This window comes from Desmodus rotundus, chromosome 10, assembly GCF_022682495.2.
Source record: "Desmodus rotundus isolate HL8 chromosome 10, HLdesRot8A.1, whole genome shotgun sequence".
NCBI lineage: Eukaryota > Metazoa > Chordata > Mammalia > Chiroptera > Phyllostomidae > Desmodus > Desmodus rotundus.
The window spans coordinates 2,166,695-2,181,350 of NC_071396.1; the positions used below are offsets into that span (position 1 = coordinate 2,166,695).

Consider the following 14,656-nt stretch of genomic DNA (forward strand, 5'->3'; position numbering starts at 1 on the left):
CTATCGCTTCACACACACACATGGGTCTAGGGAAGGACGCAAGACCGTCTTTCTGATGGCTGAGTGTCTGGGCCTCCGTTTCAGGCTGTTGAGGATATCAGAGCATGCGTCCATGATCGCGAACACCGCAGATGTTAACCCACAACACACACTCCTGAGGCATGGTTCACCGGCCCGACTGGCTGTCAGGAGTGTCCAGGGTTTCACTCATCCACCCATTCATTCACCAAAATAGCCTCCTGTGCCCTATGCCAGGGACCTAGGTGACCTGCAGCCTACCTCAGGCAACCCTGCCAACGTAGGTCCTGAGCAGCGCCCAGGCCCCCCCCCCCCCCGTCCTGGGCACCCCCCCGTACACACAGCAGCATTTCCATGAAGAATTGCAGCAAATCATAACCACCCACCCTTTGAGAGCCAAGTCACGGCGTCTCGGCGGACAGTGGACTATACACATGAGGGGCAGAGCAGTCACGCCGGGCAGACTTCTGCAGTGGGGACTCTGTGCCCCCCACCCCCAGGCTCTCGAATACCCTCTCTCATTCCAGCCATTGCTCAGACAACCGCCTTCATGGAGGGGACGTCTCCAACACCTGCCCTGGAAGGAAAAAGGGGGATGCCCTGAGTGGCCATCTCTGTAGGAGACCACAATGGATGACAAACTGGGGCACCAATAGGAATGATGATGGGTGGAGAAAACTCAAAACCAGAAGTGGTGGGAGCTCCAGCTCCACAGAAAAAGGGAGCTTCCAATGAGAGAGAAGCAGCAAGTGAAGAAGAAACTGAGGCAAGTGGAGAGGGGCCCCAGGAGAGGGGTCCCGGCAGAGGCAGGAAGAATGGGCTCACAGAAACGACTTCCCCACCGCTGCACAAAGTTCGCTGAGCGTCCCCCCGCACAGGACCTGGACACACAGCCTTGAGCAAGACGTCTGTGTGTGTGGATGGAAAATCACATCAGGAGTAAACACACCTACACACATACGAATCTAGAAATGCAAAGTGATGGCAGGAAAGAGACTTTATCTGTCCCTTTTTTTAAAAAAGATTTTACTTATTTTTTAGAGACAGGGGAAGGGAGGGAGAGAGAGAGAAACATCAATGTGTGGTTGCCTCTCACACGCCCCCTACTGGGGACCTGGCCCACAACCCAGGCATGTGCCCTGACTGGGAATCGAATGAACCAGCGACCATTCCATTCTCAGGCCCACACTCAAGTCACTGCATTATACCAGCCAGGGCCAGAATGCACACGTCTTGAAAAGTAGATGCTGCAACAATGCGGCGAAGGTTTTGGATTTATGTTTCCCGGCGTTCTTCATCAATGATGTCCTCACTGGATTTTACAGTCGCTGCCTCAGATGGGTGGGGACTGCAGCCGCACCAATTAACAATGCATGTCAGCAGATACGCCCGTGCTGACTCTTCGAATATACTTACGTGCTTCTGAAATAAAATTTCTAACTACCCCAATGTCATCTTGTGCCTGAAACTTACTAGCCCTTCCCCACCAGATCCTCGTGGAGCAGGGCACACCCCGCAGCCCGGCCATCGAGCTCTTTCAGCCCCAGCGTGCCTGGGGAGAACCCTTATTGGTTCCCTGAAAAGAACTTCCAACAGGTCTGCAATGAGGGTAGCGGCACGTGGCAGTGATGGGGATTCACCTGTTGCCTAAACCTCAGACTTTCTATAACTTCAGGGAACGCTTCACAGTCAAAGACAGAAAGCGAGGTGCAGGAGCAAACAGGGACCCGTGGGCGTGCGCCTCGTCTAATGCGGACTGGAGGACCCACTTCTGGGGTGAGTCAGAGCTCGCTGGCACCCTGGACAGTTTCGGCTCTTCGGCGCCTCCAAGATAACAGAGTCGCGGCCAAGGACACGAACTGTTTCTGAGAGCAGGTCGTTCAGTGAATAAAGAATGGTAGACTTCAGGGGGAAAAAAAATCACAGATACATACAAATTTTACTGTGCTTACTTTTTTAATTTTGTATTTTATGAGGATATTATACAATTTTGAAAGCTAACATCAGAGTTTGTTTAGCATGTGTATTTAAAGCATAACAAAATAAAAGTATTTCACAAAAGACCACATTACAGTACTATTGAACTATGAGGCGTGGGAGAGTTGTGCATGTGCGGGTTACAGACATAATACATTCGTTTTAAGGGAAAAAAAACATTTAATATGAGTAACATTTTGGTTAAAATAAATATCATGTAAATGCTAACAGCAACACCGGAAGTATACTGATACAGGAAAGGTGTTTTGTAACAGGCCACTCTGCAGAATGGTAAGGCGTTCGGGAGACGGCTGCGGGGTCTCGCTGAATTCACAGTCACTGCGCATTACGGAGTACTGTAGTCCTTCAGGGACGCCCTTCGCCCACCGCTCCAAGCCTCAGCTTCCAGAACAACGTCACCCACACCCTCCCCTGGGGAGCTGGTACCGGCGCCCCAGTAAGGCTTGGAATCAGATGTACCTTTCATTTTACTATTTCTCAAATCAATTCGAACGTCTTACTTAATCCGTACAAAATTCACTTATAAACAGAAATCTATAAAGACAACATTTTATATGTGATTATGAAAATTAGCACTTCTAATCATCTCCATAATTCTTTGAAAGGGTCCCATTCAAAACTCAGATTGGTTTCTTACACAGTGGTTTCTTCAGGAAAGACTGAGGACACTTAGGTTAGCGACAGAGAGAAGAGCCAAGACGAGAAGTTTGCCCGTGTAGCAAAGAAGAGCGACTTCCCTGACCCCACTCCTTCCTGCCGGCAGAGCCACTGAAGAGAAGAGCTGGAACCTTTGCTTACACGTATCCATGAGGGGTGGGGGTGGGGGCTAACTGTGATTTAGATCCACAGAACTTTTCAAGATGCAGGAAGAAGGGGGGTATCTGTCCCAAGTGAAGGACATTCATCTCCACCAACCATGTGACGTGGAAGTGCGTGGGACACAGTGGGCAACAGAAATGACTCTCGCCCTCGCTCTGGAAACAAAGCTACGGGCATTCCACGTGAGTGTGACTTGTCATCAGCCCCCGGGGCCTGGGAAAACAAGCTTCCGGCCGGCTGAAGGAGCAAGCAGGATGCCCCTCCCAAGAGAAAAGCACCCTTGAGGCACATAACCAGTAAAAATACCAAGACTGATTACATTTGGGAAAAGGAAGAGTTTATACTTTTTTGCCCTTTATACATTTGTGAAGTTTATAAATGACTTGAATGTATTCAAAGTATTGCAAGAAAGATACTTACAGGAAAGAAACAAGCCCGACAGTAACCCAGGCCAGAGGCAGGTGCTGTCCGAAGGTGAGGTCTCGGCACTGGCGGGATCACCCACCCCGGGTGGCACGGCGTTCTTCAGTGCGCTGGCCACTGGGCCTCTGGCCTCACAGTGCTGGAAGGAACTGGGGACCACCCACAGGAGGGCACGCAGGGAAAAGACAACTCCGCCCCACATTTACGGGACTCCGCCCACTTCTTCATCCTCCACACATCATCCCCACCTCTGTCACCTTCACGCCTGAGCACAGCACTCTGCTTAAATGCTTCTCAGCAGAACTCAGTCTCACAAAAACGCTGCCTGTGGGGATGGCCAGTTCCATTTCTTTAAACAAAACCTGAAATTGCAACCTGGTCAACAGAGCTGAAACCGTTTCAACGCTCACAGCTGCAGTCCAGTCTGCACAGCTCACATCCGTCCTTCCTCTCCCAGGGGACAACGCACAGGCAGACAGGGCGGTCCAAGTTTGGAAAAGTTTAGAAAAAATGTTTTCAATCCAGGAAGAGTGTTCAAATACCAAAAACTTTTTAAGGGCATTATGTTGTCAGAGAATCTGAAATATTCATGGATAAAATGCACATACAATATAAATAAGAGAGTAACCTGCAGAATGTAAAAAAAGTTTCTGAAGGGGACCAACCAGAACGTCACTAAAATCTACGAATACAAGCATAGGCTTAAACTACAGTGGACAACTGTGAGTGGAGCACTTAAACTGATAAACAAATGGAGATACAGCACTGCAAGATTATTTAAGGGTATTTTCCAAATGTACAAACAATAACAAAAACAGAAAAGCCCTGGGCGATGTGCAACCTTCAAAATCACTGTCACCACAGCCAGGCAGACCCTTAACCACTTTTTACACGGATTCATTCGCACCGTTTTAATGCAAAGAGCATCAGAGGCATGAAGACAAAACAAAATAAAGTGAAAAACTCTTCAGTGTCTGACTCACATTTTGTCCCCAAATGTTTTCACATTTAAGAGTTGCATTTTCAATGTATAACTAAGAATTTTAAATGTTTCTCAAATAGTTTATGTTGACATTTACCTTAGGAATTATTTAACTGCTACGATGCTAAGAACTAAAACACGGACTTCAACTTTTAGAGAGAAAGCCGTCACCCAAGTCCAAGATTGCACTCAAGCCAACTGCCCGCTGGGCCGAGACGCCGAGAGCGGCCGCCCCAGAGTCGATGCGGACACAGTCGGTCAGCACACACTCTAAGCCGCGCACAAACCTTCAGCCCTCGGTAGCCATCACGTTCCACTCACTCCCCCGGCATGCAACTCCGTTACTCCAAAGTCACTCGGGTTTTGCAGGAAGGCGACTTACACGCGTACAAAAGGAAGCTTGGATGAAAACTGGTTAAGGATTCAAAGCGCACGCGCGCCGGCGCATCCGAGCCGACAGCCAGCCAGCCAGACGGACACGCGGGCGCGGCCCGCACGAAAACGCTTCTCGCCGTCCCGGCGGCGTCCCGGCGCTCAGCTGCTCGCGGTGCAGGCGTGCATCCTCTTGGCGACGTCGTACACGTAGGCCACGTCCGGCCGCTTCTCGGGGTCCGGGTTGATGCACATGTTCACCAGCTGCCGCAGCTGCGGACACAGAGCAGGGCGCTTACTGCAGACGCACAGGCTCGGGGCCGCTCCCGCTCGCGGGGAACGACATTCTCTGGCTGGGTACTCACGTGCCCGGAGATCCGTGCGACTGCCGTCCGAGATTGCACAGTCACTCGGATGCTATAAGGGGCGTAATCGTTGGCGAGCATGAAGGGCAAGGCAAGGGGCATTTTCCAGGTGAAACGCTGCCCTACCTGCCCGCCTGGATGGACCCCGAGAATACCGCGCTAGGTGAACCAAGTCAGACAGGAAAAGTCAAGAACCACCTGACTTCACAAGTGCCTGGGATGCAAAACTGAACACGACGAGTGAACAAACAAGAAAAACAAACAAAACCTCACAGACAACAGCGTGGGGGTCACCAGAGGGAAGGGCGGGGGGTGGTGCAGCATGGAGGGGAGGAGGGAAGCGAGGGAAGGAGACTTGACTCTGGGGGGCGGGCACCCAGTGCACACCCAGCCCTGGCTCGCAGAACCGTGAAACCTGCACAGTCTAATTAACCAGTGTCGCCCCAGCAAATTTAGTTGTTTAAAAAGAGGCATTTTCCACAATCAGGAGCCAGGTTTTTTTTTTTTCTTTTTTTGCCTGATAAGTATGTCCTTAGGAATACTTTAGATCTTTTGAAAATGTGCATTCACTCTTTCTGGCCAGTACAGTAGCAGGTTCTAAATTATCAAACTACTAGAGTCTCTCACAGCCACCAACTTCTCCCACCACAGAGTTTCATCTGGAGGGGACAAAATCTGGGGGTGGTCTGTGCATCGCACACCGAAGCAGCGAGGTGCCCCCGGAGGTGAGCGTGTGAGGGGGGCAGGGTCTGGCCCACAGCCAGGACGGGGAGGTGGAGACCAGGCCGCTGAAGGTCTGAACGTGCAAAAAGCCGTTACAAAACCAGAGAAGAAAAAGCTGCTTAATTCAGATGCTGGGAGGCAATTTGAAAGGCAACACAGAAACATTTAAATGAGAAAAAGCATCCCAAGTAAAAACAAGATGAACTATCTATAACATGTCCGAAGCATTACAGAATCATAAGGCATACGGAAATTAATGACTATTTGTTGTCAATAAAGTGGAAAACACTAATATACTGTGATCTATGTATTTCTAAGGAAATATCAAAGCACAGAGGTCCGTACCCAGAACGTGACAAAGAAGAGCGTGTGAACGGTCGCGGTGGGGGCGGTAACCCAATCCCCATCCAGTTCAACCACGTGTGGGGGATGACAAGGGGCTCTGGGCACTGCAGCTCCGGGTCACTGACGAGGCTCTCCACTGAGTAATGAAGACCGCAGTGCGGGCACCAGGGCTTCTGCACCCCGTCTCCCTCCCTCCGAGACCACTTACTGCGTCAGCCTCCCAGACACGCCCCACTGCCACCCAGCCAAGGACACACGTTAGTGCCCAAAGTGGGTCTAACGCAGTAAAGCAACCGCATTCCGGAGCTTCGGGTATTTACACCAAGGATTCGGCACACCCAACCTGCAACCACAGCGTCCTGGGATGGGCCTGGGGGGAGAGGGCGAGGGGAGAGAAGCAACCTCATGGGGTGTGAGGTAACGGACGTCTACGTCACAACTGAGGATCTGTCCGCGTCCTTCGAACACTGGGCAAGTCCACGGAAGTCACATGGTTCTACAGGACCCCACCGGACAAGGGACGCGGGGCATGGTGCTGGACTCATGTCTTTAAGGGGTGAGTCCCCAGTGTCAGTGCAGAGGCATTAGGGGCCTGCCTGTGTTTTTTAAACAAATAGGGAACATTCAAAGCTTAAAGATCAAATGTGGCAACTTTAAGTGAGGTGGCCGACCGGCATCATAAACGATGAGAATAAGACACTTACTAAACCATTTTAGGAAAGAACCGAATGCTACCCATAACTTCGAGAAAGCGTACAATACTGAGATAATATTAGTAAGTGGCACAGTTATGCATTACATGTAGTATTGGTATACATCTTTCTACATTTTAAAGTATTCTCATCTCCCTTAGCACTGGTTACAGAATTATAAGGACTACAAAGTATCTGTGAAGACGCATTTGCCTCCCAACATAATTTGTGCCAGATGATACAAGGTCACCCGTTTAAACAGTCCTGGACAGGGTGTTAGGAAGGGTCCGGCACCAATTTAAATAACATTGGTTGATGCTCGGTAAGAGCTCCAGGGATTCATACGGTTTTACTAAAATCAGTGAATGTAGCAACGGTAAGATAGAACCACTCAGACTGCTCAAATGAATAAAAAAGTTTCATAAATTTAGTTTAACTTCAAACGATGCAAACAAACCCATACCTAATACTTTTCCTCTTGTTCTTTTTCTTATTTACATAAAGCAGCTCTTTTATGAGCTAACACAAGGGTCACCTGCTTCATTGCTGACTTTTTAACTTTGTTAAAAAGCTTCTTTAAGCATATTCTGAATTCAAATAGCAATGACTCATTAAGTGTCTGGTAAAAAGCCATCCATCGTTTGTAAAGCTTTCATTTCGTGGTTTCCTTTCCTTAAGGGAAAGGTGAGGATGGCACAATAGTGGCAAACTTGAACATTCTGGGGGCTCCGTCTCGCTGGCGACGCGTGTGCCCAGCCTGATAGGTAAGAGGAACCCCCACCCTTCCATCGCCCCCTCCGGCCCTGTCACTGTTCCCAAGGCCCCGGTTACCACCTCGCAGAAGTCGGATCCGGACGCTCGGCCACCCCGTCCCTAGTTGCCCCCTAGCCCGTCTCTGGAACAGGAGCGCCCCCGTATGGATTAAAGGAAAGGGTGCGTTCCGCAGCTGACGACAATTCGGCATTCCAGTTTCATTGGAATCCCTGGGGCTTTATGCTCTGAAATGACCTGCAGACACCTGAAGTCAGTTTAGTGGGATTAAAATTCAGATGATTACTCTGTTTCTCACACAGAATGCCGCACGGAAAAAGCGCTGTTGCTTCTGTACTCTTAGAGACAAGAGCGAGCCAGGACTCCCGGCCCGGAGGGCGGGAGGGGCCCCCAGCTCCTGTCCTCATGAAGCCGTGGGGTAAAAAGGACAGGCCTGTGGCATTGCTCAGAGAGGAAAACAGAAACGAAGGGAGGGACGTTAAGGAACTGGGAGGGGGATTTCAGAAAGAGGAAGCGGTGTCGGTAAAGACAGGGCGACCCGCTGACCAGCTGGTGGGACCTTTGAGGGCGGGTTGGGGTGTCGCAGGGCCTGACCCCGGTTTGGCTATAACACCGACACCTAATGAGCCAGTCCTCTGATTAAAGGTTCAGTTTAAAAACTTTATACTTCACTCTTCACTGTTTCTCATATTTTGCCACGCTAAAAAATTAAATTCAACATGGAGAGTTAAGCGAGCTGAGCTACAAGCCTACTACATAAAGAAATGTTTAAGACAGCACTGAAGTACGGCAGCACGAAGTCTGTTTCCGTTTCCTTCCCCCGTCATAAATTCTGAATAGTTATTTCTCAGCGTTTCCTGCTTAAGGAGAGAAAATATTTATTAGACATCTGCACTTCAAAGCTCTCGATCTGAGAACTTTCTGCAAAACTGAACAGACTAAAGTAACACTGGTAGTCTGCATCTCCTATCCCTCCTCTCTTTAGTAAGAAGTAGTTTCCATCTTCATCCAGACGGTATAGCTTTCCATTCTACCAGGCACAGCAACAGATTCTACTGATGGGAGGCATCGTACTCTTTTTTGGGTTGTTTTGGAAAGGACACCAGATCGCACGTGTTGCTTGGTACCTCCTTTTCAAACTGGCGACGCTACGGGGAGAAATAAAAGTGGAAGCCGTTTGGCTTTGCCAACCCTGAGACCTTCCGCCTGGGCCCGACTTTGATACCTGCCCCTGGGCTGAGCAGCCGCAGCTCCGACTTCACACTGGCTGCAGAGAAGCGACCCTGCAGGCAGGCGCGCCTCCACCAGCCTCACGTGCAGCGTCATTAAAAATCCCGCTGGAGGTCACCATGGTAACCGCCTGCTGAGGCCTCGCCGCGCGCTCGGCATCTCCTAATCAGCTACCATGTGAAATGCAAATGCAGACAGTCTGAAAATTAGTCCGGAAGAATAGAGGGCGAGGATGCAGGCATGTGAAATATTCATGCGCTCCGTGGGAGAAGGGAGACAGCATGAGTGGCACCACAAAGCAGCGGCCCTGACACCCTGCGATCACTCCGCGCGCGTGTTCACACCCTCCTGCGTTTCGGGCGGAGGGCTCCGACGCTGGGCCTGTGAAATGCCATATTTATATGCCATGCCCAAAATAGTAATTAAATGGCTAACGGAATAGCTGAGCATCAGATAAAGACAGTACTTCTAAATGATCGCCCCTGCCTGGCGAGAGTGTATGCCACCCACCCACACACAACGCTATGAAACGAAAAGCTGGCATCACTGATTAGCAGTAGCAAAACCACCAGAAAAACAGGCACTTGTAACATTCCAGGGCCCCGAATGCTCTCCGTGGTAAAAAGTCTTTAGAGATACTTATTATCCAAGTTACACTCACTCAATGTTCCTTACATATGACTAAAACCGAGGGCTATTCATTTCAAAATAGAAAGAGGGACGGACTACCTAATAAGTGAGCATAACTGCTTTACATTTTTCCTTCGCTCCTTCCCATTTTCCGTGGGCAAAACAGAACGCCATGGCTCGGGAGAAGGTGAGATGCACTGACTCACAAGAGTGTCTTCTCTGGGGTGGGGACTGCCCCCGAGCTTTCCGAAAGGAGTTCTGTGAGCCTGAGCTGGCCTGAGACCTGCTGTTCACCTAGCTCCGTCTGAACCTAACTGGTAAAATGAGGACCCAACTGGTGAAGTCAGGATGTATTAGGCTAAAATGGGGGGTTCTGGGAGGAGCTAAAACAATTCGTTTCAACAGGTTACCAAAGCAAGCGAGGGTTCAGACTTGGATCTTAAGAAGGGAAGTCGTCTAAACTGTCCCTCCTACCCCAGCCACTTTTTAGCACGTCTGCAGTGAGAACGTCAGAGTGTGTCCCCACGGGCATCTGGGCGCACAGCGAGGTAGGGACGAGACCCCCATTGTCAAAGGAGGGAGGGTAGAGCTGAGAGTGTAAGGCTGGGGGAAGGTGGCTAAGATGTCCATTGCGATTTTTGAAAAACATGAACCAGAGAGAAGCTCTGCCAACAAGAAAGTTCTGGCTGCCCTGCCTCTGGTCCTGAGACGGCAAGGAGCTGCCCGAGAGCCAGACGTGCACCCCACAGTCTGGGTCTGAGCCACTCGGGGCCCCCACTCCACCCCGGGCATGTTCAGTCGCCCCAGGAGGTGGCCCAGCCCACCCCACGGCAGGGCGGTGTCCACTCCATGCACGTACCACAGAGTGGACTCGAAACAGCACATCTCCCAGGGAATGACAACAGTGAAAAGGGCCTCTCCTGCCACCTGGCCTTGCGGCCACATGCATTTCGGGACACGGGCATTTCTCAACACCACACACTGCTGGCCAGGGTGCACCGGGGGACACTCGGACGGGAGACAACTTACTTCCTCCGAATAGTGGTCTGACGGGAGAGGGGGGTAGTCGCACTGCTCAATCTTCTTGCACAGCGAGTACAGGTTCATCTTGTCGCCGTAGAAGGGGCTCTGCAGCGCCGCCATCTGCAAAACACCCAATGACACGGCACAGTGAGAGGGTCACCCCAAAGGCGGTGTCGTCAGTTGTTCCCGTGGGTAGAAAAGACCCACAGACACTTTCAGGAAGTGAGCCGGGCCTTTTGATTTTCACGAATACCCCCTTTCTGGCAATTCTTTAGTAACTTCTAAAAGTCTTACTTTTGGAAGACTTGAGGGAGAAATGATTAACAGTACTTATTTATACACACGCAACATAAAACAATATTAAGGAAAAACAGCATAAAGTAACTTGAAGTTCTTTGTACCTGCAGTGCCCTGAAAGCCACTAGGGCCTCACGACTAAACAGAGGTCGGTGGTCTACATCTAATAGGTAATGGCCCAAAACGACAAGAACAAAACCGACGCTGGAACTGGGGGTCATCTCGCAGCGGTTTGGGGAAGAGCGCAGGGTGTTTTCTCCGCGCAACAGCTGCCGTCGGAGGAAGACCTCCATCTGGACTAGTAACCGACTCAAGCAGGTTACGACCGCTTAGAGCTTTTTTCTCTTTTGATAACATCTCAAACACTCACTAAATGTGTTCAAAAGTGTTGTGAGTCAGACGCTACCTCAAGGCATCCAAATGAGATTTCTAATGCAGGAAAAAAAATGGCTCGAAGAATGAACAACTTTAAAAAAGACATTGTGGAATTTAAATGCATTTCCAGACAAGGTTCCAACCTGACATTTAAAGTGCAAGCAAGGGCCGCGGTAAGCAGGGTTACAAACTAAAAATCGATTTAAAACGCCCGCGTCCTGCTCACAGCCTCCCGGCTCCCTGAGCCGCAGCAGCGGGGTGTCCGCGGGGCTGCAGGCTGCTCCAGAGCCAGTCACCCGTTTCTCTGCGTGCTAATACGTGATTGGGGGAGGGCGGTGTGTACACTCCCCAGACAGGCAGAGTGTGTGTGAAACACGCTGGCCCGTGCCGTGCTACTCAGTGGGCGTCAGCGGGGACAGGGCAGCTGAAAATGGCCCTCATCTGTCTGACGGGAGGCCCACGGCTTAACCCCTTCGGAGCCGCGGCGAGGAGGGCCGGCCTGCCTGTCCTGCCCACAGCCCTACAGAAAGCCACCTCGGGAGGAGCTGTCCCACGTGAAGAGGACAGTGCACAGCTGAGTGTCCCCAGACACAGAAGGCACTCCATCGGAGGGGAAATTTCTAAGGGAGGACCTCAGGTCATGATCACATCTTTGTTTTCCTGTCCAAAACGCAAGGGCACATGACAATGAACTAGACTAGGACAGACTAGGCCACTATCGGCTGTGAGTGTCACCTGCCCTGTCCGTGAGGGTGAACACCCCGACCAAGTGTCCACAGCTCATCACCCTGGGCCAGGGGTCCATTCCAGCACTTCTGTCTCAATACTGCAGTGTTTAAAAAAAAAAAACCACAAGAAAAATCACACCCAAAACCAGAATGTCCCCTAAGGAGTTAAACAGGAACGGTCTATTTCCATGCATCTCCTGCTTTGACAGATGAAAAATGTCAACTGTCCTGTTTTTATTTTCCAGCTTTTGCACTATTCATCTGGCTCATTAGTGCATCTCGGCGCTGCCCTGACAGCTGCCCGGCCGCGCGCCCGGCAGCTGAATTTTTCAGGCTAATTTGATCCTCCACACTGAGACGGTCGCGGTATGATTGACTTGCTCCCTGACCTCCAGGGTCCGACTCTGCTGATTAGTATTCTGGGGGCGTCGGAGGGACGAAAGCCCACTGTCTGTCTTCGGGGCTGGTGGCAGCTCTCTCTTTTTTTGAACTGTAAGCCACCAACCTACAACCCTGGAAGGATGCGGTTGCTGAGCTGAACAATAAAGGGAGTGTGTAGAACCGACTTTTCCATGTAAAGGGCCGTGTAGCGAAAGCACAGCATCTCTGTTTAATTAGTAAAGTCTACTTTGTTGCATATCAATTAAAACAGCACTGCTAGGGTTTGGGGGTTTTTTTTTTTTTTTTGAGGTTTCAGGAATATTTGAAAGTCTAATTTTCTGAGTTTCAAATACATTTTCAAAAGCAGGCTTCTGACGCCTTCATTGTAAATCCTCAGCGGACACAGTGTGGAGCATCTAGGTACTCGCAGGGCCAGTTTTTTAGAGCTCGGAGACCGGGTGTTTCCAGTAACATGACATTGCTAAAATCTAACGGGAAGCAGGCACAACGTAAACGTAAATTAAATCTTCAGAACAATTCTGTTTCTGCCACATGACCTGCATACGGGAATTGAGAAAATGCACCAAAATGAACACTAATGCTAACATGATAAATACGTGAATTCAAAATCCCCCGCAACACAAAAACTCATGGACGTGAGCAGGCGTGTGCAAAGGCACCGCTCGCTTTGGTGGCCGCTTGCAGTGTGGAAGGGCAGGGCACCGTCTCCTGAAGGCGCGCTCGGGAACGCAGCACTCTTCCCGGTTTGACGGAGAGCCTGCTGGCCCTAAAAGAATTATGCAAGCTCCACAAAAACACGTACAGTGTCCGCCAAACTGTTTCATTGCCAAATTTAATCCCATGAGTGGAATTCCATGTGGCTGTTTATTTTAGGTGTTTGAAGGGAAAATGTTGCTTTGATAATATCAGACTGTGGCCTGAAGGAATCTAAGATGACTAAACAGGAATAAAATGTTTTAAAATGTATAGTGCCTTTTAAACATTATAGTGACTTAACATAATCAATTCAGTTCTTTTTAACACTGTACAAAATTACTGACAGAATACAGTGAGCATAAATCTCCTACAATCTCATGTGTATACATAAAAGTATTTGTTATATCACTAACTCGTGATTTTTCCTAATAAAAATTATCCTAGAGATATAATTCAAGGACATTTAAAAATCCTTTCTTTTTAAATAATCATTAGTCACTTTAGTAGGGAGAACAAATAAATAATTTCAAAATGAATAATCTCAAAATTTGGAAACATGGAATTGTAATCAATAAAATAATAATTATGCATGACATGCATTAAAAAAAATAAACGCAACACTTTCCTGCTCCACTTCCAAGTACGTGCGGACCACTGGAAAAGGGGAGCTCGCTGCATGTTCCATTTAAGTTAAGAGGCCAAGAGACACTATTGGTTTCTATGTATCCACTTGGACTTCCTTTGTATGCATTACAAAATAGGAAGATGATGCATGTATTATTTCCCTTCATTTTATTTTATTAAGAGTTACTGGAATGTAGACTAGTTTTAAATTAACAACATTAACTCAAAGCCTATAACCCTAGGAAGATCACCCTTCAATTAAATGACAGAGTCACTGGCTTAAGATGCTCCCTGATGCTGGCGGTCTGCACAGGGGTGAGGGCCCACCTGGGTCACCGCACTGCAGTGTCTGCCGCAGGACCCACCTCCGTGAGCCCGTGTCCCTTTGATACCTTAGCAGCAGCAGAACAGGAAGGAGTATTCCACCGAGCTGAACCCATCCAAACTGTTACTCGAGGACATGAAATTAAGTGATAACCTAGAAGCGTGACTGGTTTGCGTGCTACGCTTAGGGCCCGTGTGGTGTATGTGTCAGGGGTAAAAAAGATGGTGAGGAAGGCCTTCCCCGAGTTTCGTGGTTTAAACACGTCCCGTTACACCTCTCCTGCAGTGCACAGGTAAGCCAGTTTGCTCACAGATGTTCAAACGCATGTTTCCATAAGTAAGATGTGCTGGAAAACAGCACGTGGACATGAAAAAAATTTAAAACTAATATTTTCATCAGAACAGAAACAATTAAAAAGTACACTAGAGAAATATGCAAGAACGTATCGTTTGTTAAATGCTACTACACGAGCAGTTACTGAGTGAGAGAACTAACTCTCCATAACTAAAACACTAATTACTGGTCACCACCCAGGAAAGGCAAGCACACGCTCTGAGAGCAGAGGCCGTGCGGCCCGGCCAGTACAACTGCTCGGGTGCGCCACGCGCTTCGGTGGGACCTACCTCGTACAGGAGACAGCCGAGCGACCAGATGTCCGACTTGAAGTTGTACCCGTTCTCGTGGATCCTCTCGGGAGACATGTAGTACGGTGTGCCCACTGCCACGCAGACCGGGGAAGACAAGAGGGCACAAGAATGAAGGTGCAGCCACGGTAAGAAATCACACTCAAAATTCTGCACTAAAAATGTCACCGAGAC

General features: G+C 49.4%; 1 protein-coding gene across 3 annotated transcripts in view; it reads right to left on the bottom strand.

The window, feature by feature from the left end:
• Positions 1-3,189: 3,189 nt before the first annotated feature.
• NEK7 (NIMA related kinase 7) overlaps positions 3,190-14,656 on the bottom strand; it is a 76,871-nt gene continuing 65,404 nt past the window's right edge. For all 3 annotated transcript variants that reach the window (XM_053912506.1, XM_053912507.1, XM_053912508.2), the window contains exons 8-10: positions 14,462-14,556; positions 10,398-10,511; positions 3,190-4,885 (exon numbers count right to left, since the gene is read on the bottom strand). In XM_053912506.1, coding sequence (XP_053768481.1) covers positions 4,775-4,885; positions 10,398-10,511; positions 14,462-14,556 — 320 coding nt within the window. In that variant the 3' untranslated portion in view covers positions 3,190-4,774. The remainder of the gene's footprint in view (positions 4,886-10,397; positions 10,512-14,461; positions 14,557-14,656) is intronic.